The sequence below is a fragment of the Camellia sinensis genome, chromosome 1 (assembly GCF_055761805.1).
Source record: "Camellia sinensis isolate YWXY chromosome 1, ASM5576180v1, whole genome shotgun sequence".
NCBI classification, from domain to species: Eukaryota; Viridiplantae; Streptophyta; class Magnoliopsida; order Ericales; family Theaceae; genus Camellia; species Camellia sinensis.
In genome coordinates this window covers 21,079,083-21,105,744 of record NC_138961.1, presented here as the reverse complement: position 1 = coordinate 21,105,744, position 26,662 = coordinate 21,079,083, and the positions used below count along the sequence as shown (strand labels likewise).

Below are 26,662 nucleotides of genomic sequence, written 5' to 3'. Positions count from 1 at the left end.
CCGTGTGTTCCTCCGGCAAACACAGCACTAGTCCATGAAAAATTGTTTTGTGGGTCAATTTACAAGTTTTTTATATGTAATGAAGACGAAACTCTTCGCTTTACTTTTATTTTTATTTTATTTTTGTATTTTGTATTTTATTTTAAAAGTGATTTTTGTACATACATATATGTCAGGTAACGAAGAATATTAATCAAATGTAATAAGATACTCGAAAGATGGATGTAATCTTTCATACATATAAACTAAACCATTTTCATGTCCAAGTTCCAAGTTAGCATTATGGAAACCCTTGATTATGTTGTACCTTATATATTTATCCAAAATTATTTTTTTGTTTAGTTACTTGTAGAAAATGAGAATGTATTAGTAATTCTATTTCTCTTCCTTTTTACTTTTTCTTCAAAAAGTAGGATCCAAACACAGTCCAATGAAATTTTCCTAATCAACAATTTTTATGGGTGATTTTTATACATACACATATGTCAAATAACGAAGCATACTAATCAAATGTAATAAGATACTCGAAAGATGGATATAATCTTTCTTTCATATATATAAACTAAACCATTTTCATGTGCGAGTTCCAAGTTAGCATTAACTCTAGATTATGTTGTACCATATATATTCATCCAATTTTTTTTTTTTTTAAGTAACTTGTAGAAAATGAGTATTTATTGGTAATTCTATTTCTCTTCCTTTTTACTTTTTCTTCAAAAAAATAGGATTCCTCCTTTTTACTTCTTCTTCAAAAAATAGGATCCAAACACAGCCCAATGAAATTTTCCTAATCAACAATTTTGCGAATTCTTGATGTACAATGGAAAATGGTAAAAGAGCAATAGCCAAATTTGGCAAATTTTTTGTTTTGAATAAATTGTGTTTCAATTTTGAATTTGAGAAAAAAATTGTTAAGGAAAAAAAAAGGGATGAAAAAAATAAATTGAATAATTTTTTTTATATTATTTTTCACTTTTACTCTTTCTTTAAGTAGGGAGCTGTTAAGATGTGCACCTAATAAGATGTGCACATCATATACACATTTATTTTAAGCCATTAGATTTTTACAAATTAATCTCAGCCACTGAATAATTTGATTAGGTATCGTGAGAACCTCTTCAACCGGTTACCTTTTTTTCAAATTTCTTTAGTTTTTTTCCCAAAGCCCCTCTGTTTTTGAGATAGCACGCAGACATTCTTCTTCGCCCTCGAAGACCATCCCTGCGAACACGACCTACCCTCGACTTCGCCTGAAGGTATGTCTTTCTCTCTCTCTCTGTGTAACTTTTTTCTCTCCCACTTTCTCCATATCCATTCTATGAAACCCTAGACCGTAATCCCTTTCTTTGAAACTGCCCCTTTCACGTTTGTGAACTCACTGGGTTGGTTTATAAAAATAGGAAAATATTAGATTTAGGTTTTTTTATGTTTGTTTGCTATGATAGTTGTTTTGATTCCCTTCTTCAAAACCCCCTTTTGTTAACCCCTATTTCCTGTATCGATTCTTGCTTCCCATTCTTCAAAATGCCCCTTTTACGTTTGTGAACTCACTTGGAGTGGTTGGATTCTAAATTTAGGAAAAGATGATATGAATAGCTTTTGTTTGTAATGTTTGTTTGATTAGGTAGTTGTTTTGACTCCATATATATAGATATATCTTGAAATTTTGGTTAAGTTTATGAAATCTGATGTGTAATCAAACGGAATAAACTTCAATTTTATTCATTTCTGCCGAATATGTTCATGTGAAAAATGATGCTTTCTATGAAAATAGGATCAGAATGTGCAGTGACAAATTAATTGGGTTAAGTTTATTGTGTGCTTCTTTTTGTTTTTTTATCAGAAAAGAATTGTCAAAACAAATTGTCATTGGAGTGCAAGCTAACCAATTGTCAAATCAAAGTTGGTCACAACCTATTGTGATATTTAGTTATAACCCAACGTGGTGTTCATCACGATTCATTATAGTGACTTTCTTTTTAATAAAAATGGTCTTTGGTCATATTTCAAAATCAATAATTTGAATTTACTTTTCTTAAAACTCAACGACTGAAAATTAAAATGTATGGTGACAACTATTTTTTACAATTATTTGAGTACTGACATAATGAACCCCCCCCTCCCCCCGCGGGTGTTCTAGAACCTACATAGATTCTAGGATTTCATATGTGTATCTATTAATGTAAGCCCAACAACATTTGTAGCTATCAGTACTTGTTCCAACCATAAGAAAAATTTCAGCCCGGAAAATAACCTTTGATTCATCTATAGTTTACATTATTAAATAACCAAGCATGAGACTTGAGGCATTATAAACACCTGATCCAAGAATCATACTGGTGATCAACAAAAACCCTCAAATCAGGGGAAAGGGAAGTTTTCGATTACATATGTCCAATTGAACAAAAATTTATCTCAAATTTATGAGTTATTCACACGCGACATGGGTACTAAACGAAAGAGAACACACTTTCAGATTATTTATGAGCCTAGAATTTACATTGAAGTAAGAGAGCAAAACTCGATTTAAACCATCTCCTTACTCGGGAACAATTATGTAAATTTTACTCAGAGATATCACAACATCAGATAATCAAACCCACATAAAAATTTCTACTATAGAAGTTGTCGTTCAGAATATATAAAAGCTTTCATGTAATAAAAGCTGTTTTGTATTATTGCCTACTATTTTATGACTCACATTAAAAAATTCTACTGTATTGTGCCAACAAAGTTATTCGGTTTGTAATTGGAAAGACAAAGAGCTTCAGATTCTATACAAAACAGAAAATCAGCTTTATAGTTGAGGCAGGATAGTTCAGCTAAAAGAAGAAACAAAAAAGAAAAAGAAAAGATATGTAGCAACATAAAAGCTTGTAATAGAAAAGACAGTGAAAAGATAATTTAGGTATAGATTAAGACTAACTAACCAGGTACATAAGGAAATTTCCGTTGATAAAGAGGACGCAACATGCCTTTCTGAATTTTCCAATCGATTGGATTAAAGCTTGCTGCTTCTATTTTTTTATCAAAACCTCTTTATTTTTTGGAGTAGGAACAGGAACTTCAACGTGCTGAAAGATACATTAAACACAAATTTAGTCCTATTGATAAGGCTGAAAATTCATTAATTACAATGAAGCCTACTTTCCAACTTCAGGAAGCATATATATGACTAATAAATTATGGATATATACTAAAATGCAACCATATTTTAGTATCAAACTCTCAAAACTAAATTAAGAGTTCAACTTCATGCTTTCTTCTACTTTTTCTCTCCAAAGAATTCAAAAACTAACACAGGAATCCAAAATTAACAAAAGCGGATTCTTTGTTTTCAAACTTCTAATAAAACATCTAGTGTGTTGCCGCGTGTGTTTACAAGTCTTCTTAAGGTCTCATGTTGAACTAGAAATTTAACAGTTCAAAATCAAGCAAACAGAATCAGATCAAGAAATATGTAAATACTATAATAAAATAGGTGAAAGAAAGGCCATAGAGGAAAAACCAACAAATCACCGTCAAGATCATCAGATTTTTCTTACCTAAATATAATCAGATCAAAAACACTAAATATAATCAAAATTTTCTCTTGCAGCCATCAACACATTAAATGCCACATTTGGGTGACCAAAGGATATGCCTCTCTACTTCCTCCACCCACCTTAATAGCATAATCTGCTCTAGAAACTCATTGGAGCCCTACAAGCCTACCGTCCCCTGATAGGATCACACACAACTCAGAGCAACCGGAGCAGAGTAAGCTGCAGCAACATTAGTTCACTACAAGCAGTGCCAGTTCATCCAGTGTAACAGAATAAGCAGTGCCAGCTCATCAAGTGTAACAGAATAATAACTGTATTAGTTAATGGTTGTAACTAGCTGTAGTTAGAGTATATTGAGTTTAGAATTAGTTAGAACTAGAGTTAGTTTAGATGGTTATGAATGTATATAAATATCAATGTAATCTGTCATTGAAAAATATATACAATGAAAGTATAACATAGAAAATTCATTTCATTCTCTGAAATTCATCATGGTATCAGAGCTAAGCCTGCTCTAGCAAGCTTTAGAGATGTCATCCATGGCGTCTTCAACAGCACCACCTACTCTTCCAGCCAATCTTGGTCTCTTGATTTCTAATCTCTCTTCTTTTGTCAATGTAAAGCTTGACTCAACAAATTTCATAATCTGGAAAACACAATTACAGAATATACTCAGACCAACTGATCTTCTTGATATTCTTGATGGATCATCTTCATGTCCTTCTCCTTTTGTTCTTGATTCAACTAGAAAAGAGATACCTAATCCTGAATTTTCTAAATGGAAGATGATTGATAATCATCTTCTCAGCTGTGTCACTACTACTCTCTCACCATCGATTTTCACTTCGGTTCTTCATCTCAAAACTAGCTCTGAGGTATGGCTAACTCTGAATAAGCGTTTTACCTCTCTTTCTAGATCTCATATCCACCAATTGAAGAATAAACTGAATTCGATTTCTAAGAAAACTGAGTCTATGGAACTCTACTTGAGTCATATCAAAGAATTGGTTGATCAGTTGCATCTTGCCTCAGCTTCGGTTGATGATGAAGATATAGTTCTCATCACCTTGAATGGATTGCCAAGTGAATACGATGCTTTTAAAACTACTATTAGAGCTCGTTCTGAAGGGATTACTATGGATGAATTATCTTCTTTACTGTGTTCTGAAGCTTTACATATTGAAGAGAAACAAAAATCTTCTTCTGAGCTTTCTCTGGCCTATGCTGCTATGAAAGATAATGCTTCTGCTTCAAAAGGTTTTTCTACATATCATCATGGCAGATCTAACTACAAAGGAGATTCTCGAGGTAAGTACAGAGGAAACAGGTCTGGTGGAAGATATTCTTCTTCTTCTTCGAGAAGAAGGTATCAGTCCAAAAATCATAATCAAATTCGATCTACTTTTGGTTCAGTTTGTCAGATTTGTGGCAAGCCAAATCACTCTGCATTTGAGTGTTGGCATCGTATGGATCCTCATTTTCAGTAGTCAACTCAGTCTTCTCCACAGCATTTTTCTGCTTCATCTGGCTCTAAAGCTTACACTACATCTACCTCTGACGTTGCTTCCTAGAATTGTTCTCTTCAGTCTTGGTATCTTGACTCTGCTGCCACAGATCATATTACTAATGATCTGGGTAATCTGACTACCTATCAACCTTACACTGGTTCTGAGAAAGTCACTGTGCCTGATGGTTCTTCTCTACCTATCCATCATATTGGTTCAGGTCTTTTACCTACTCCACATCATTCTTTCAAACTCAAAAGAGTACTCCATGTTCCTTCTCTTTCTTCTAATCTTCTTTCCGTTCAGCAATTAGCCAAAGACAACAATTGTTCTATTACTTTTAATAATTCTGCCTTTTCTATCCAGGACAACAATACCAAAGCTACACTCCATAAAGGCTTCCATACGCATGGTTTTTATCATTTTCCTTTGCATTCTTCACCACAAGCATTTCACAGCACCACTACTTCTCCAGATTCATTCATGCTTTGGCATCAAAGGCTCGGCCATCCCTCAGCTTCCAAGTTTCAACATCTTCATAAGTTTTTGAATGTACCTTTAGGTTCAAATAAAACTTCATTTTCTTGTATTGATTGTTCTATGTCTAAGAGTCATCGGTTGCCTTTCAAATTGTCTAATTCTCATGTAAATCAACCTTTAGCTCTTATTCATAGTGATGTTTGGGGTCCTTTTCACCCTGTTGGTTCTACTTCCATCTATAAATACTATGTGTTGTTTGTTGATGATTACTCTCGCTTTACTTGGCTTTATCCGTTGAGTTATAAAAGTGAGGTTTACTCCAAGTTCTTGGAATTTAAATCGTTTGTGGAAAAACAATTTGGATTTCCTCTCAAAATCCTTAGAACAGATGGTGGTGGAGAATTTATTAATCATCAAATGGAACATTTTATCAAAACCAATGACATTTTGCATCAACAATCTTGCCCTCATACACCCTCTCAAAATGGTGTTGCTGAGCGGAAACATAGGCACATTACGGAAACTGCTATTGCTCTTCTCCATCAGTCTTCTTTACCACTCACCTACTGGTTTGATGCTATTGCCACTGCCACTTTTCTTGTTAATAGGCTTCCCAGTGCTTCATTGTCTCATGCCTCCCCTTTTCAACTTTTATTTCACACTTCTCCAGATTGTTCTTTGCTTAAAGTGTTTGGTTGCCTTTGCTATCCTTGGCTTCGATTTTCTTCCACTCATAAGCTACAACCTAAATTTGCTCCTTGTGTATTTTTGGGTTATCATCCATCCATTAAAGGTTACAGGTGCTTCAATTTACAAACTGGTCACACTCTTATTTCTAGACATGTTGTTTTTCATGAAACAATTTTCCCCTTTTCTACTCCATCATCTACATTTACTACACCCACTCAATCTACTCTCTCTTCCTTCTTTTGGTCTTCTTCTCCTAAGTCTGTTCCTCCACAGCCTCAGCATTCCATGCCTCCTTCACAGTCTCCTCTGCTGCCGTCACAGCCTCTACCTACACCTTTATCACCTTCCCATCCTAATCAATTGTCCACACAGCCTGTTCAGTCATCTCAATTGCCTCCACAGTTCCAGCCGTCTCGACTCCCACAGCAATCTCCGCTGCTTCCGCCGTCTCAAAATGCACAGCAACTTCGGCAGTCTCCCTATACACAGCAGCATACACAGCAGCTTCAGCAGCCTCTTATTCCTATTAATTCTATTACTATTTCTTTACCTCTTCCTACTCCCTCTTCTACTTCTAACACTCATAGTATGCAAACCAGATCCAAGTCTAAACTTTCTTCTTCTCTTCCTTCTTGTTCTTGTTTTCTTACTTCTAGTCCTGCTTCCTCAACTGAACCTCTTTCTTACAAATCTGCTCTTACCTCTCCTGTTTGGTTTCAAGCCATGTTAGATGAATATTCTGCCTTGCAAATGCAGCACACTTGGTCCTTGGTTCCTCTTCCACCAAATAAACAAGCCATTGGGTGTAAGTGGGTTTTTAGACTTAAGAAAAATTCTGATGGTACTGCGGCTCGGAATAAAGCCCGCCTTGTTGCTAAGGGATTTCTTCAAGAACATGGCATTGATTTTCAGGACATTTTCAGTCCTGTTGCCAAACAGCCCACTATACGTATTCTTTTGTGTTTGGCTTTGCACTCTAACTAGTCTTTAAAGCAATTGGACATCTCCAATGCCTTTCTCCATGGTCGTTTGGAAGAGGAGGTCTATATGGTTCAACCTCCCGGCTTTATTGATCCTTCTCACCCACAGTTGGTCTGTAAACTTCATAAGGCTTTGTATGGCCTCAAACAGGCACCTCGCGCTTGGTATTCCACATTTTCTTCCTTCTTATCTCTCAAAGTTTTGTCATGAGTCAATGTGACCACTCTTTGTTTGTTCACAAAACTTCTTCCACTATTACCTACTTGCTCATTTATGTTGATGACATACTTCTCACTGGAAATGACTCTGTTTATATTCAATCCTTGTTAACACATATGCACCAGGCTTTCTCCCTGAAAGAGTTGGGTTCCCTTTCCTATTTTCTGGGCATTTCTGTTACTTCTTCTTCCTTTGGTTTCTTTCTTTCCCAGCATAAATATGCTTCTGAACTGTTGGTAAAAGCCGGTATGGTGGATTGTAAACCTTGTGCCACTCCGATCTCTAGCAAGCCTTCTTCTTCTACAGCTGATGTTCTTCCTTGCTCTAATCTCTTTCTCTATCGCAGTATTGTTGGCGGTCTTCAATATTTGACTATTACCCGGCCTGAATTAGCCTATGCTGTGAATCAAGCTTGCCAATTTATGCATTCTCCTTCTAATGCCAATTTTCCTGCTGTCAAGCGGATGCTCCGCTATGTAAAGGGTACCTTGTCTCATGGTCTCACATTTTCTCCTAGCTCATTTCAGTTGCAGGCTTTCACAAATTCAAATTGGGCTAGTGATCCTTTAGATCGGCGTTCTACTTCCGGCTATTGCATTTTTCTTGGGTCAAATCTCATCTCCTGGTCCTCTAAAAAGCAGGCTACTGTGTCCCGTTCATCCACTGACGCTGAATATCGGGCTTTGGCTCATACTGCTGTTGAGGTCACTTGGTTGCAAATGCTCTTAGCTGAGTTTGCCATTTCTCTTCCCTCTCCTCCTATCATTTGGTGTGATAATCAATCTGCTCTTTCCCTTGCTGCCAATCCCGTTTTCCATAGTCGATCCAAACACATCGAGGTCGATTGCCATTTTGTGCGAGAAAAGGTTGCTGCCCATCAGTTAGTTCTTCGCTATATTCCTAAAATAGACATTAGGTTAACAAATGTGTTACATGAACTCTTTTACTTTTTTCCATTTATACTTGTGTTCACTAGATATGACAAGATTAAGGGTGCAAAAACTCAATTAAATTCTCTAATTTTATATAATATTTGAAGAAGAAGACAATTACATTAGCAAGTAAACATTTCTTCTCAAACAAATAGAGATATAAATTGAAGTATATTCCTAAATAATTGACAATATTTTATCAAAAAATATTATGCAATATGCAATATATATGGGTGTTTAAGAGGTGTCCCACACTCTTATTGAACTTTTGAATCTAAAATCTAGATTTAGGAATATGTGGTTAACGAGTTATCAAAAAAATAATCCAATAGTCCATCCAATTAAATAAACTTTTTTTTTTCTTTCTAGATCTTTTATTTTTTATCTTTTAAGTGGTTAATCGATTGGTGTTGGTACATTTGTTTAACTGTTTACGTAATGGTTATTGATTCTTTGAACAAAGGTAGTACAGTTTCATCTCTATTATTGGTTATGCAGTTTGTTAATGTGAAAAGATGTGAAAAATAATATTTTTCATACATAAATCCTTCCTTTTTGCCCCATAATCATAAATCTCCTTAAGTATTGTCTTCTTTACTAACTTTGTTTCGATGTTCTGTTGTTGTTTGTCACAGGTCCTCAATTTCTACATCTTAACGTAAAAGTGAAGCTATACCTCCCCCCTTTCTCCCTCCCTAGCAGTTGCATTGGCAGGTGTGCTTTTTAATTTATTTACTTTTAATTAATAGCAAGGCACTGCCAGGTGTGCTTTTTATTATTTGTTTATTTTAATTGATAATAGGATACTTGCAAGTGTGCTTTATTTATTTATTTTCTTTCAATAAATAGCAGGGCACTAGCGGGTGTGCTTATTCACTCATTTGATTTTGATAATTAATATTTGACAGCAGGGCATTGGCGGGTGTGCTTATTTATTTGTTTGATATTAATTTAAAGCAGGGCACTGGCAGGTGTGCTTTTTGGTTAATTTGTTTTATTTTAATTGATAGTAGAGTACTTGCAGGTGTTTTTTTATTATTTCCGTTCAATTGATAGCAAAGCACTGGTGGGTGTGCTTATTTGTTCATTTTCTTTTAAGAATTGATAATTTATAGCAGAGCACTGGTGGGTGTGCTTTTTTCTATTTTCTTTTAACAATTGACAATTGAAAGCAGAGCACTGGCGGGTGTGCTTTTTTCTATTTTCTTTTAACAATTGACAATTGAAAGCAGACCAATGGCGGGTGTGTTTATTTGTTCATTTTGTTTTAATAATTGATAATTGAAAGCAGAGCATTGGCGGGTGTGCTTTTTTCTATTTTCTTTTAACAATTGATAATTGAAAGCAGAGCACTGACGGGTGTGCTTATTTGTTCATTTTGGTTTAATAATTGATAATTGAAAGCAGAGCACTGGCGGGTGTGTTTTTTAATTTATTTCCTTTGAATTGATAGCAAAACATTGGCGGGTGTGCTTATTTATTTGTTTGATTTTAATTTATAGCAGGACACTGATGGATGTGCTTTTTTATTTGTTTCTTTCATTTTAATTGATAGTAGAATACTTGAAGGTGTGTTTTCTTATTATTTGCGTTTAATTGATAGCAAAGCACTGGTGGATGTGCTTATTTGTTCGTTTTCTTTTAAGAATTGATAATTGAAAGCAGAGCACTGGCGGATGTGTTTTTTTATACTTTAATTTATAGTAAGGTATTTGCTGGTGTATTTTTGAATTTATTTGCTTTGAATTGATAGCAGGGCACTGGCATGTGTGCTTATTTATTTATTTGATTTTAATTTATAGGAGGGCACTGGCGGGTGTGTTTTTTTGTTGATTTGTTTGATTTTAATTTATATAATGGCATTTACGAGTGTACTTTTTTATTATTTGCATTTAACTGATGCCAAATCTACACATCTGTTGTCTATGCACATCTATTGTCTATGTGATTTGCTATGTAGATATGATGGATGAACCTGAAAGAAGTAGACAGAAAGAGGTCAACAGTAAAACTGACAATCAAGTTGCTCTGGATGGCAAGGATGATGTTATCGATGGGAAAGAAGAAGGGTTAGCTTCCCAAACCTATGATAGTTTACGAATGCTTACTAAGATTGATGTTTTGCAAATGAAATTTAATTCAGAGGAAGATGCTTATTCTTTCTACAATGCATACGCCAAGGTCATCGGTTTTAGCGTACAAAGAAGTAGGAAATGAATTTGTGGAGACAACAGATTTGTAGAGAGTAGGAAATGGGTTTGTTCAAGGGAAGGTGTAAGAGAGAAGAAATACTTACAGCGTGTGGAACGGGTGAGAACTCCCAGGGCAGAAACTAGACTTTTTTGTAACCCCAGGATTGAAATCTGTTTTGAGTAACCCCAACTAACTAATTTAAAACAAAACAATTCGTGCAACCAAACAAGGCATTAGATGGGTTTGATCTAAGGCAAATTCACATGGGCAATGATGGTTGGAGTATTTCCAAGATGTATGGCACATGATCTCTCAAACCAACTTCCCTTAACCTTGCAATCACAAACTTCTTTAGTATTGGCAGCTAAGAACACATCTAATTCGATCTTGAATTGGATAAGTGACGACTTTTTAACACTGACAAGCAAATCTTTGGGGTCTGAGCTCAGTGAAACCAATGCTTCTGAACAGCCGACAATTTCATCAGTTGGAAATGAAATCAGGGCAGAAGATGCTGTGGCACTGTTATTGAAACATAAAAGAGGGTACCATGCAGCTGATGACAAGGCAGGACATAACATTGAAGACGATAAAATGCCAAAAAGAGTGCTTGGACAAGAGAGACCTTCATTTCTTGACGGTAAAATGGATTATGAATCCTGGGTGCCTCCGAAAGGTGAACTACTGTCTTTGGTTTATTGATTATCACTTTACTGTGAGTTTTTATTATTATTAATTTTTTTTATTTTTAATGTTATTGTTGCTGATCGTATATTTGTGATGCTTCATCCAGGACAATCAGGCGATGGACAGACTTCACTAAATGATCATTTTGGTTACTGAAATCTCGGCATCAGAGGAAGGAATTCCTGTAAGGGAGGGTTATATGCTGCTTAGTTGTTTTACTTGGTTACTGTGTATAAAAATGAGTTTTTTGATGTATCGGCTTTTATGCCAATTATCACTCATCAGAGTTATTAGGCTGTGAACTTTGGTGTTTAGAGCTATTGTTCGCTGAGTGTATATATTTCACAATTTTTCTTCAGCCCATTGTGTTGATCATGATGACCGACGAAAATTATGTTTTGTGCTGTGTTTTTAGCTTTTCTGCGGAACTGAATTGTCATTGCATTTACATTTAGAGCTCTGCCCACAGCTTTTTATTTCGATCAAATGATTTTTTGAATTAAGCTTGAACATTTTATACTTAGAGCTCCACACTTAATAAAAATTTATTCTGATCAAATGAGTTTTAGAATTAACCTTGAAGATTTTATACCTAGAGCTCCACCGAACAAAAATTTTATTTTGATCAAAAGATTTTTAGAATTAAGCTTGGACATTTTATACCTAGAGCTCCACTGAATAAAAATTTCTGCTTATGTCTGGATAACATATTCTTGGTAGAGTTGTTTAAATAGGTTTCCTCATCAATCTGATTTAGCTCCTGGTTGGCTAGTAACTTAAGCTGACTAAGTGCCCCAAAAGATGTATAGACCTGTAGAGTGGAAGGGGTTGAAATGATTGTGTATGCTCTTGATTTCATTGCAGTTTAAATGAGAAAAAAAAATTTAAAACATGATACTAATACATAATGTTGCTGGCATCAATTGCATTACCGAAACTATTAATTTCAATTAACATAATACTAACACAAATTTGCATGACAGGAGAAGCATATAATATTACAATTAGTGAGCCATATGGACCGTACTTCACACAAAAACCCCTCATGAGACTATAAATTGTAATTCATCTGTGTATGCAAGCTCAGCTATCCTGAATGGGTTCCGCAACTTTCGGCATTTCTCCTGTCAACTCGATTCTGCAGATCTGTATCCATTGGAAAGCTTAATATCCTTCATGTTCGAAGACATGATTCGCTGAGGAAGAATGTGTACTGTTGCAAAATTGTACATTGGCGACCTCTTGAAGCTTCTTGCACAATGAATCTACTTCAGAAAATCTTCTAAACCATATCAGAGCAGACACGCACCGCTAAAGAATCTCTTTGTTGACTGTATTCGGAAAACTGGAGTTTGCAGCTGCAGGTTGAATTATGTATATAGTAGTATTGTACCTTGGAGAGATCATCTCAATGCTCAAACGATCCATGCCTCAAGTCTCCTACCAGATTATAAGCAGACATTGCCCTCTTACTTTGCCATGCCCATATATGGTAGCACACAGAAAGACCAGGGACCATGAAACATGCACAGAGGCACCATGTCACAGTATACATAAGAGGAAGAGTAGGTTTTGGTTCAGATCAGTTGTAGTAGGGTGACCGTAGTACATTTCTCATATCAAAGTCACCGTGTCACTGTACAAGTAAGAGAAGGAGTTGCTTTTGGTTCAGATCAGTTGAAGAAGTAGGGTGACTCTAATACATCTTTGAGATCAAAGTCTCCCCGTTCGGGCAAGGGGGGAAAAAAATCATGTGGGGAAAGCCTTCTGAAAGCTCTCCAACAACTGTTACACAAAGGTACAACAATTTAGATCAACTGTGGCTAAGTATATAACACTATATTTCAACATTTAAAGCAACTTAGTTCTGCAGAGTAGTAAAACACTTGTTACTTCAGAAATACAATCTAAATGGGGTTTACGGATTGCTTTGGAGTCAAAATATACACTAAACCATCCATTATACTAATGTGTAGTGTCAGTTGGATTTCCAATTCCTATGTCCAAGGACAATATTCATATTTCTTAATATTATAAAGCAATAGAGAGTATTTTAGCCGACTAAAATTTTAGTAGTAAAAAATGTGGGACTTTAGGCGATCAAATGTTTAGTAGTCAAAAGAAGAACTCTTTGCCGACTAAAATTTTAGTAGCTAAAAATGTAGAACTTTAGGCGACTAAAAGTTTGGTCGCCGAAAATGGTCTAATTTAATTTAATGTCCAACCTTTTGACGACTAAAATTTTAGTCGAAAATTGTATACATTTCGCGACTAAAATTATTTTCGCTAATTACTTTTACTGACAATTCTTTGACGACGACTATTGCGACCAAATAATTTAGTTGCTAAAACCCTTCGGTGACTAAAAATTAACTTTTGGTGACTAAAAATTTAGGGTTGGTTTGGGATGTTCTAAAAAAGTGCACTTTTTGACTTATTGGTGGGTTTGGGTTGGGTTTGATGTGATGTGTTAGAGAGGTGATGTGATTTAAATAAGATGATGTGACTTAAATAAGATAGTGACTTTTTGACTTTTTGGCTTATTTAGTACATGCCAAACTAGCCCTTAGTCGCCAAAAGTGAAAATTCTTGTAGTGTATGATTCATTAGTAAAAGTTATGACATTTTGTTAATCTTATTATGATTGTGGAGAAAAAAGTTGTGGTTATGATTCATTAATAAAAGTTATGACATTTTGTTAATCTTATTATGATTGTGGAGAAAAAAGTTGTGGTTATGATTCATTAGTAAAAGTTATAATTTGTACTACTAAAAGTTATGATTTGTCATGGTGAATCATAATAAAAAATGTTACGATTCAAATGTTATGATAATTGATTAGAAATAACAATATTTGTTATGAGTTGTCATTATATTGTTATGATTTATAGTGTCTTTGTTATGACACTTTGATGAATATTATGACATTGTTATGATTCATTCTAGTATTGTTATGATATTTGGAAAAAAGTAATGATTCTTTCTGTAACCTGTTACATAACCGATTTAGCAGGTCATTTTTTATGATGCGACACGATATGGACCATACAATAAATACATATCATATGCCCTTTTATAAGGTGCACATTGTAGATTTTCTCCTTTAAGTAATGTCATAGTGACCACACACTTCAGGTGCCACTGCTAGGTTAGGAATGTTGAGGAGAGGACCCTACAAATTACATGTGGTGAGAGCCTAAGCTATCTGGGCCCCATGTTAGCTTAATTACTTATGAAAAAAGCAACTTGAAGAGACCTAGTAAAGGCTGAAGTAGTTAACCACACACACACAAAATAAGTATATAAAAATAAAAACGTAGTGGCCTATCTCATGTTTGTAAAATGAATAAAGCTTTGGACCCCCAGTGGGGGTACTGGGGGTCCCCTCCCATTGGTCCAAAAAAATAGTTTTTTTTTTTTTTTTTTTGAGTTTTCAGCCAACCCCAGGCCGACACGTGACACTGGGGGTCACTGGGGGTTACCCCCACTGGGGGTCTGTAGCATTGCTGTTGTAAAATTAAGCCAAACCAACAAACCGAAAATAAACGAAATTAAAATTCATACGCTACCAAATTATGATTATGTTATGATGGATAATAATAAATTTGGTTATGTAAATATAATAAATATAAGTCTATCAAATGTCTTCTCCTTATAAATTGATTTTCAAAGAATTTGATTTGTTTTTGAATCAAATTGATTTCACATTCACTTGATGGATGCAAGTGGTTTAATTCGATTAGAGTTTGAAGAGAAAAAAAAATAGCATCAAATCGTATTCTTTAGTTTATTCATTAAGAAATCTGAATTGATCGCGTGATTTGATTTTGTTATTTCAATTTTTTTTTCAATTTTATTTAGTTCAATTGAAGAATTCATACACTATAAGAAAATACATTTTTGGCGACCATTTTTGGCTACCAAAAAAAATTTAGTCGCCAAAAGTGTTGGAATTGACTACCAAAAATAATATTAGTCGGCAAAAGTCAACTTTTTAGCTACTAATTTTTTTTTAGTGGGGGAATGTTGATTATTGGCGACTAAAAAAAATTTAGTAGCTAAAAATATTACAATTGGTGACTACAAAAATTTTTAGTAGCTAAACATATCACAATTGGCGACTAAAAGAAATTTTTGTAGCCGTAGGCTACTTTTAGCTACTAAATTGTTTAGTAACCGAAAGAATTTTAAAATTTTATTTTTTATCTTTTGGCGACCAAATTTTGGTCGCCAATAGTATATTTTCAGCGACGAAAAACAATTTTAGTCGCCGTAGGTAGAGATTTGGCTACTAAAACGCTTTAGTCGTCGATTGGAAAATAAAAAATTATATTTTACCTTGCCAATAGTTTATTTTCAATGACGAAAAACAATTTTAGTCGCCGTAGGTAGAGATTTGGCTACCAAAACGCTTTAGTCGGCGATTGGGAAAAAAAAATATTTGAGGGTTTTTTGAAATTTTGGAAGGTTTTACAAATTAATTGGCGGAGATCACTTAAAGAACCAACGGGTGAGATCAATACCTCTCCAATGAAATATTAGGGTCATCTCTTCGTTTCAGAAGATGAAGGGTTGAGGAGTCCAACTGCGTCGCCATCCCGCCGCCGCTCCTCCTCGCGTTCGCCGGCAACCGGAGCACCTCCTCCTCCTCCTCCTCCGCCATCGCCATCGTGACTGTTGCGACCACCACTACCTCCGCTACCACCTCCATCGATGCCCTCTTTTCACGCCGCCGCCTCCTCCTCCTCCGCCAATCTTCACAGATCTGCAAATGTCCTTGAACCAGAATCGCTATATGTGAGAAAAATGATTGTTTATACATTTATTCATTTATTGTTAGATATATATGCAAACACTTTAAGTATGATCATATAATTGTTAGAAAAATGATTGAGAGGTACGGTTATGGCTCGCCAATGTATTTGAAGTCACCTAAGATGATAGAATTTTTGTAAATTAAAGGCTAGCATGTTTATTGAGTCACCGAAGTTGATTTTTATTTTTTGTTTTTTGATTTCTTCTTCTAATGAATCTGTAAAAATTCCTTTACTCACTCACAAGCTTACCTGTAAAGGTGGATGATATTTTTTACCCCATTTTGTTGCAGTTTCTAATTTTAGATTTGTGGTGCTTCAGAAAATCAAGAACCCCAACTATAAGGGCAAGTGGAAAACCCCATGGATTGATAACCCAGGTACAGTCCTATTCTAAAGAAATTTAACTGGTAACATGGGCAGTGCTAGATGTGTCATTGCACTTTTGAAAATTTATGTGAATTTGTTAATTTTTTAAGTTATTCTTATCACTAATTGTTTGGGAATGTAAGCTAATGAGGTGGAAATTAAAAATAAAAGGTATGTCGAAGATGAAATTAATTTTTTCTGTGAATTAGTTTAATTACAATACTTGTTTGTTCCCTGCAGAGTTTGAAGATGATCCTCACCTTTATGTGTTAAAGCCAATAAAATATGTAGGTGTTGAAGTTTGGCAAGTAAGACTCTTGACTCTCTATTATTAAAGTATTGTTATTTCTTCTAATTGGGTCTATGATCTTGCACTTTCTTATTCAAGTTGAGTCTGTGAACCTCTGCTGTTATGAAGTAAAAAGGTTGCAATGCTTCATTGTCAGTTTCAGGACTTTGGCAAATTTTATTGATTTTTTATTTTTTTTTTGAAAAAGTTGTTCATGTCATCGGTCTAAATACCCATTTTTCTTTTTCTTTTTCTTTTTTCCAAAAGGAAGAAGAAAATGCTGACCCTATTTGTTTTGAACTTCTCTAATCTGGTTTTTAGCAAATTGTGGGCCCTTTAAGAGTTGTTACCAGCTACAATTAGTTCATTTTCGTTGTAAATTTTTTAGCTTTGCCTGGAATTATTGGAGCTCTTTTATTGCATTGCAGGTAAAGGCTGGTGAGAATCACTCAAATATTTTATTTACAAGTTTTTATCATGTGAATTGCTCTTTATAGTTGATTTGATAGTTATATTATCTAATTTGCAAGTTTTTATCTTTATGAAATTTCAGATTGAAAAGGATGCCTTTGAGGAGGTAGGGAAAGCAAGAAGAGCTAAGGAAGAGGAGGTGATTGACAAGAATTAAATTATTAATTGAGTTTTGTGGCTTGACCTAGTGTTTCTTCTGAATATTCTCCTGCTAAGGAACAAGATTGTGGTCCAAAGATTGTTATCACTCTCACAGTCACTGAAGGTAGCCTGATTCGTTAATTGTTTTCAAATTTCAATTATTTCAGAATGTGCTGCAAGAACTATTAGATGATAGTGTGCAAAAGTCAGTAAGAGACGACCAAAATCTGGTATTGCTTCCAAAGCAATTGTGGAGTTCACTGAAGGAAAGAGAAGATAGTCAAACTTGCTGTGGGGTGGATGGCTATTAGATCAGGGGCAAGCTATCACATCAAAATGCATCTTTTCACCTGATGCAGGGTTAAAGGCAAGTAATACAAATACACACTCACATTTTTAATTTTGTCTGTTTTAATGTTGTTCCTAGTCGAGTGTGTTACTGGCTCCAAATTCTGAGGTGAATCATAAGTTAATCCTAAAGAAGTTTGACTGCTCTATCAGTAGCCGAATATACGGCAATATTCTCATTTGTTAGGTCCCTGTGTTGTCAAATCCGGAGACAAAATCTTGTGTTGATTCTAAACTATGTTTTTCTATTTTTGTACTGTCCGCTCGAGCGGAGACTCTTGAGCTCGAGCGTAGATTAGCAGGTCACAGTAGTTTGACAGGGCAAGCACAGATACTGGTGGGTGTGATTTTACGCTCGAGCGGAAACTCCTACGCTCGAGCGCATCTCAGCTTATTCATATGCAGTTTTTGGTCAGTCCGCTCGAGCGGGCTGTTGTGAGCTCGAGCGGAGATCGCGGATCCAGTTCTCTATTTAAAGCTGCTAAGGGTGTTTTTGTGAAGGAGGTCTTTCCTAGATCTGATAAAAACAAACTAGGGTTGTGTTTAAAGTCTTCTTGGGAGATTTTTGTTCTTTTTCCTTGATGTTCTTAAGAGAGTTCTGAACTTATGCATTAAAATTCATACATCAAGGAGGTTGCTTTTTAAGTTTCAAGTGAGTTCTCTTCGGTGGATTCCGAAGATCAAAGCGTAGGATCCAAAAGGCGCTTGAGTCTACGCAGTCGTTAATTCGACGAGTGAAGTTGTGGTGTGGAATCAACTTCAGAATCAATTCCGTGACGAAGGTGTGGTGAAAAGAGTTACAGAAGATTCAGAGACAAATTGACTAGGGTTGGGTAATTTGTATGATTTCTTTGTAATCTTTTCGTTCTTCAGTAGTGGATTGATAGTGGCGGTTCGCCCGTGGTTTTTGATTACAATTGAAGGTTCTTCAATTGTGGTTTTTTCCACGTAAAAAATCGTTTGTGTTGATTTATTGTTTATTCTCAAAAACAAACAAACTAAAATCACTCTCGTAAGTGTTTGATGATTTTAGGTTGAGTGTTTTGAATTTATTGGGTTTTGGTATTAGTTAATCTTGATCTAATCACAAATCACGTAGGATTTTCATCATTGGTTTCCATTCTTTTTTTGGGGCCATTTAACGGATATGCACAAATGACTGATTCTGGACTTTTTTTTTGGAGTATCTTCATTTTGTTCTGGCTCTACAAAAAACATTTAAGCCCAATAGATGGCTTGGTGATCTGACCTGGTTAGTTACCCGGTGTTCCAGGACCCTACCGTTGAAATTATGGCTTATGCTTAAAAATTCATTTATCTCAATAGGGTATAGTGAGCGATCTTGGGAAGGTTTGAAATTAGGAGGAACTTGTGGTCGGTGATTGAAAATATGGTTGGAGTTAGATTATCCTTTATCCCATTTATGAGCCCCAACTGTGCAATAAAAATTAAACATGTTAAGGGTTCTAATTTGAGTATGTTTTTAGTTATAGAGGGAATTACATCATATTTTCTTCAAAAAGTTTAGATTGTAGCAGTGGGATTAAACTTGATTTGATGGGTAACTCAACATACTTCTGTAATAAATATGATATAGGTACATGGTCCCATACTTCCAGAATCTTGAAAATTTTAAAATAGGTACATAAGAATGTTTGGTTGCTTGCCTCAAGCAAATGGATATGCACACCCCCTTTAAAATTTTCAAATTGGAAACTTTAATAACGTATATATATATATATATATATATATTTGGCCTGTGATATAAGTGTTTCAAGCTAATATGCAGAATAGCTGAAGCAATCCCTCTTATGTCAGGCCAGTTAACAATACTTTTCATTTATGGGTGCTTAGTAATTCATTGTGCAGAGACCATTATACATCAGGATATGTAGTGAGATTATATTTTAAGTCAGGTTTTCTAATGGGTCATCTCACCATTAGTTTTGATTTATGACTGGCTCGCTATAATATCAGTTGGAGTGAGATTATTCAGGATATGTAGCCCTAGTACAAAAATATTTTTCTCGTGTTTGGCAAGGAAACACCACAACCAAAGAAGTGAATTTTTTCAAATTTATGTAGGAGACATCCAGCATATTTAGAAATTTTATTGTCTCTTTTTGAAGAAACTTGATTGAATTATATTTTGAAAATAGGCTGCAGGGCAAAAACAACAAAAGAAAAGAAAGGTTAGTGGTATATATTTTTTCTTATTTAGACAATTTAGGAGAAAACATAAAAGAGAAATTGATAAATTTACACCGTCCACCCTAAAAATTGTGCACATTGTATGAAAGTTATGTTTTGTGTGAAAGTTATGAATATTTGTGGCGTTATGATATTTTGTGATAAAATTACGAATAATTAACTTATATGCACTATAAAGTTTTGAATGGTAATATTATAATACTTTGTGATTTATGTTATAATATTTTGTGATAAAAAAAAAGTTATGATTATTGTGATGAACACTCTCATTGATTAGTGTTATATTTCAGAAACATATTGGTGCCTGCATGTTTGTGTTTGTGATATGATTGCTCCATATAAGTCCTTGCTTGCTGTTATGATCAAGAACATGCCTAGTTGTTTATAGTGGCAGTTTTTTGTTGTACGTGTTGGTTACATTCTGGCTGATGCACTCTATTGTCTGCTTGCTCCACCCAGAAAACAATCTTGGAAAGGTAATGCAGAAAGGCATTTGCCTGGTTGGGATGATGGGTTCAACTTCCATGGTACTGCAGGTAAGCACGTCTTTTATTTTTTTCCTATGCAGTAATTTTACATTGTGTAATTGGATCGAGGACACTATGAATATGTATTTCTATATTTTTATTAGACATGCACTTGATTTCACATTCATGCAATGGTTCTGCAGGTGCCAGCAGCAATGGACGAAGGAGATGGGTGAGTGGGAGTAGTTGGCCCCTTCCAATCTAAGGGTTTTATGGAAGGACTCGAACAATAGGAGCTTATAGTGATGCTAGGATGACATCTTATACTTATTAGTACTTATTTTTGGATGGTTGGAACAAAAATGTGTAGTGGGAGTAGTTGGTTATTCCTGTATTATGTATGAAATTAAATTATTGACGTTGGATTAGACTGGTTCTTATAGAATTTGTAATATATATATAATTGGACGTTCAATATTAATTTTTTGGATGGTTGGAACTAAAATGTGTGCACGTTGTTGAATGCTTGATAACATATTTAGCGTTGATGGATTATATTGTTTATACAGGGTACAAGTTGTATTAATAATGGATACAGGTTGTTTAGAAGAAAAAAAAAATTAAAAAAACACGTTAAAGTATTTGGCCACCAAATATTTTGGTAGCTAAATACGTAATCAAATGTTTTGGTGACTAAGAATTTAGTAGCAAAAACATAACCCAATGCACTTTTAGTGACTAACACTTTAGTCGCTGAATGCACCTTTTGCCGACTAAATACAGTTTCGTAGCCAAATGTGTATTTTCGGCTACTAATTATTTAGTAGCTAAAGGTGACACCTTCCTCAAACACAACAACTTAGTAGCCAAAAAGCCTCATTCAGTGACTAAAAGTTTTAGTGGCGGAAACATAACATTTGACGACTAAACTAAATTTAGTAGCGAAATGTAGTCACTTTCGGCGACCAAACAAAGTTTTGTCGCCAATACTATCGCCGACAGGGTATAAGCGATGAGTTTGGCGACAAAATATTTTAGTCGCTAAATCGTTTCAACGACTAAATATTAAATTTTTGGCGACTAATCTTTTAGTAGTTAAAAATGACATTTTTTGTAGTGACAAGAAGGTTTAACAGAAATTAATAAAGTTTTACATTGGAAATGTATGAAGAGAAACGGTGGACGTTGCCCTATAAACGTCTCCCTTACTAGTCTGTATTGCAATATATATACTAGTCATTTATTCTTTAGTTCCTAAAGAATCCTAATATAAAAATATTTAATTATATTTGGATCAAATCAGTTAGTATTAATATTAAAAAAATTAAAATTAAAAAAAAAATAGATTCATGAAAAATTCTCACAATTTAACTTATAATAATGTAACATAATAAGTGTCAATTTTTTATTTGTCACACATTTAACCGTGCAATGCAATGCATATATTTCTCAGAGCCTTGCCAGTTTACCTGAAATGGGCCACAAGCCCACCAAGTCTCCCTCTCTCTCAATTGCCAATTTGCCAACGCGCAGCCCAAAGATGGGCCCACTGTTTCAAACTGAACATTAATTATTGCCCTAACCGTAATCTGATGGCCCAAAGGTTTTTACTACTCTCTTTGATGTGGGTTGGGCCATCATTTTCTCTCATGGATACTCTAAACATATATATTAATATTTAAAAAATGTAAACTAAATACCACAATCAAGATTATAAATTTAAGAATTTTATTTTATTAAAAATATAAACTAAATAATTTTTCAGAATTTATGACATTAAATTTTTAAGGAAAAATAATCGATAATTCCTATTTTTCTCTAAATATTACTATCAAGTCTTGTCAAGTTTCAATATGAACAATTAAGTCCTATTTTTCATAACATATTTCCAAAAAAGTCATTACTCCATAATAATGGATGTTATCTCAATTTTATCCCTCATTTAATATGAACATATTTTTAATGTAAGTAAAATAATATTTTTTAATTGTAAAAATTATGATATTGTATTAAAAAAATGATAAATCACAATGAAAAAATTATCAAAAAGTTCTATTTTGTTTTGAAAATTATTATTGAGTTATATCAAATTTCAATATTAACAAATAAATCTTTTAATTTTTTTATAATTGTTATACATAAAAAAAATCAGTTATTCATAATAGTGTATTTTATTTTCATTTTATCTTTTTCATTAAAATATAAACAAAAAAATTCATAAATAATTTTAATTTATTATAACTTTTATAATTAAATTATTTTTAATTCTTCAAATCAAATGAATTTTCCTAAACAAAATTATAAGTATAAGATTAATAATTTTTACAATTAAAATTTTAAATTTTAATTAAGTTAAAATTATTTATAACATTGTTGTTCATATTAAATAGGAAGGGTAAAATTGGGATAAATTATGAAGTAATGAATCTTTTGAGAATCTTTTATCACAAATAAGCCTTAGTTATCCATATTGAAATTTGATAAGACTCATTAGTAATCTTAAAAATAAAATAGGACTTATTGATTATTTTTTTAATTTTAATTAGGTGTTTGAATCACATACTTGGAAGAATAAGAAAAGAAAAAAAAGTTTGGAGAGGAAAGAGAAAGTTAACAGAAATTTTCTTCTACTTTATACGTGTTTTCCTTCGTTTTTCATTTCCTTTACAAATTTAATATTCAAACGCAATTCGAGAATAATTATATAAGAAACAAAATATTTAGAATGGTGTATCAAAGATATTTTCTAAACGGTGAATTATAAACACACTTTTTAAGGTTTATTTAAAATTTGAATTATTTTTTATAGTTTAAAAAATTAAAAATATTTTATTGTCAGAATTTTTTATTTAACATAATTAATTGGAAAAATAAAATTTGCAATTACTCTCCTATATAATAAAAAATTTACCTAAAATATCAATTAAAATAAATTTTTGATATCATTAAAACGGTTAATTGACTTAATGGTTTATTAATAAAATGAGTTAATTGTTATGAAATTCAAAACGTCAAAAGACGGAATGTAATTTTTAAAATCACATGGGTCAATTCATATTTTAAGCAAATCAAGTGATGTACTTGTAATTTACCATTTTTAAATTATAAACACAATGATAAATAGTTAGGGTTATTTATATTAAGACCCCTAAATTATTGAGAATTATCAATTTGGCCCATTAAACTATAAAATCTCCGTTTGGGAAGTAGGTTGGCTTTTTGGCTTTTTTGCTTTTTTGGCTATTTTAGCCTGGGCTAAAAAGCTTGGTTTGGGAAGGACTTTTTGACTTTTTAGCTTTTTTAACTTTTTTTGTAAGAGAAGAGTGTAATGATTATGGGTTGGATGTGATGTTTTATTTTTTGTGGTTAAAATAACCTATTTTGTCTTTTGTGACTAAAATAGCCAAAAAAATCCGAAAAAGCCCTTCCCAAACGGACCCTTAAAAAGGATCACTTTGCCCTCTAAAATGTAAAAGTATACAAATATCTCTAAATTATATAAATATATAAATTAGACTAATATCAGAAGTGGTTAAAGTGAAACACGTTAATAGTTTAAGAATTTATTTGTATATTTTTATAATTTAAATGTGTAAAGTGATATTTATCAATAATTTAAGAATCTATTTATATAATTTTAAAATTTAAGAGATCAAAATAATTTTTTTCAATAATTTAAAGGGTTTCTGTATAAATAATTCTATATCGTTATTCAAATCTTAAATGATCCATAGCGTACCCATTGCAGCGTCAACATCACATCCACGCGTGTAGAGAATGGTTAGTACATCCAAAATCGCTACCGGCTAAAAAAAGAAGAAAAAATCTATGTCAAAATGATTATGATTATCAATGGTTCATTTTTTAATTAAATTTTCAACTTTTATCGAAAAATAATAATTTTCAATAGACAAATAAAAAAAAAGAAAAGAAATATTGATAGAGTAGCAAATGATAATGCCACGTATAGTATTCTTTATCAATCAAAATAAATTTTACTCTCTAAGCAAGTCAATTACTATTAAAAATGTACCATCCTAATAATATTCATGACTCGTTAAAAAATTATTTTTTAATATCATAACTCATAATAAATTATTTGTCAAGGATAATACTATACAAATAAAATTTTCATACAAAAAATTCATATAAAATGGTAGCATAACTTTCTTTAGTCTTTCTATTTCAACAAGAGTAATGTTAAGGATCTTAAATAATCTATCAAGTTTTCTATCAAATCTCACATATGAGTGTGGGATCTGCACACATGTAGATTTATATAGGTCTTACACCCATGTAAGAGATTTAGTAAAAAAATTAATAAATTATTTGGGATTTATAACATTTTTCATTTCAAAATAAAAACACATACTCCCTCCCTCTTAAAATAAATCCCTTTTAGAGAATTTAAATTTTTTTAGTATTATAATTATTGTATTTTAAAAATATTAATTTTTTAAAATTATTCTTTGATAGTATTTTTTGGAGAATATTAATTGTCATTATTGTACTTTTTGTATTTTTAATGAATTTAAAATTATGAAAAAATAAAAAAATTATATTATTTTAATTCTTAATTTTTTTTAAAAAAATAATATAAAATAATAAAAAAATATATATATATTTTAAAACGAAGAGAATATCATTTATTATTCTCACGCTCGTGACCGACCGTTCTAACTCCAAAGTTCAAATTTCAAACTGGATTTGACCCATCATTCAACAGATCCAAATTGCATTTCCAAAACACTTTTTTTTTTTTTTTTTTAATCTTAAAAAATAGTGATAGACAATTTCCTATGTTGATCGTGGTAACAGAACAAAATCCTGGTTGCATATTATTGTGTGTATTCACAAAGGAAAAGTCATTTATAAATAAATAAAAATTTACAAAATCATATATTAAAATAATATGACAGTGATAGTTTTAAATATATAAATCACATTAATAGACACCATTATTCTTAAGAAAAATGATTTGGAGCTCTAAAAAAATCCTCCCTAATCCCCTTAATCCCCAAAACGACTCGTTTTGGGAAATTTTTTTTTTTTTTTTTTTTTTTTTACCTCGGTCTCAATTTTCGGGGGATTAGGGCTCCCCAAATTAGGGTATGTAGCAAGACCCTATTCTTAAAGTCGAGTCGGACAAAAGACTGCCACAACACCCATAGTTGAATTTTATAAGTTTTTTTTTAAAATTTTATTTATTTATTTATTTATTTGTATAACACTCTTGATTAACATGCATAATTTAAATAATTTTTTAATTATAATTTATAGAAATAATTATTGAAAAATTACAAAAATAATAGAGTTTGACTCTTATAATAATATAAATTATAAGTTTTTTATTTTGCCTATTTAAATTATAATATTTTTATTTGTTTTCAGTCTTAATTATAAGCATAATTTCGTTAAATAAAATCTATAGAAAAATGGTATTTGAATCACTAAATTCAATGCAAGTGCACTTATAATATCTAAAATATTATTTTTTGTTTAGTGTAAACACTAAAGTATCTTTTTTCCCCTTAATTTTACTTAATAAAAATAGACAGATAATTTAAATTAAAAATTTATGATTTAAATTAATAAATTAAAAATATAAAATTTATTTTGTTATAAAAATCAAATCTTAATTTTTATTTTATTTTTGTAGTATCTCCAATAATTTTTTTATGACGTGGTTGTCATAAGTTTTTCTCACATTTTAGTCATATTAATCAGAAAATCTAAACCATGTTCCAAAAAAAAAATAATCACAAAATCTAAACTGAAAATGATATTACACTAATAAGAATAGTCCAATGTTTATTATAATAATAAAAATAGTCCAATAAAGAAAAATAAAATAAATTCTTTGTACTATTTATCAAGACACATCATTTCAATGTTATCAACAAAGGACTAATCTCTTCATCTACTGACTTTGATGAGTTCATAAAGATAAATGATATGTACATTAACTTTGAAATTTTAATTGAGCTCTAATAATATGATAAAAAATATTTTAAAAAAAGTGAGAAATGCTTTAGAGATCAAATTCTCCGCAGCTCAATTGGCCCGAATCCAAAACGGTGTTTTTGATTGATTTCCCTCCTTTCATATCTGAAACAAAGAGAGGGAGAGAGAGAGAAGGAAGAGAAAAGAAAGGGGGAACAAAGAGAAAGAGAGAAGCCATCACCGACGCCGTCACCGGTGGCACCACCGGCGCCCGCTATCCTCTATGTGTATACACAGATCTATGTATACACAGATCTATATCTATATCTTTGTGTTTGTGTATCTATCTCTCTCTCTCTCTGTGTATCTCTTTCTCT

The 26,662-nt window shown here is 32.7% G+C and overlaps 1 protein-coding gene across 1 annotated transcript; it reads left to right on the top strand.

The window, feature by feature from the left end:
• Positions 1–15,814: 15,814 nt before the first annotated feature.
• LOC114285278 (uncharacterized) lies at positions 15,815–20,844 on the top strand. Its single transcript, XM_082866570.1, has 7 exons — positions 15,815–16,029; positions 16,369–16,426; positions 16,656–16,723; positions 17,267–17,314; positions 17,484–17,683; positions 20,335–20,411; positions 20,546–20,844. The coding sequence occupies exons 1-5, from the start codon at positions 15,946–15,948 to the stop codon at positions 17,625–17,627; spliced, it is 402 nt and encodes a 133-aa protein (XP_082722696.1). The 5' UTR covers positions 15,815–15,945; the 3' UTR covers positions 17,628–17,683; positions 20,335–20,411; positions 20,546–20,844.
• Positions 20,845–26,662: the final 5,818 nt, after the last annotated feature.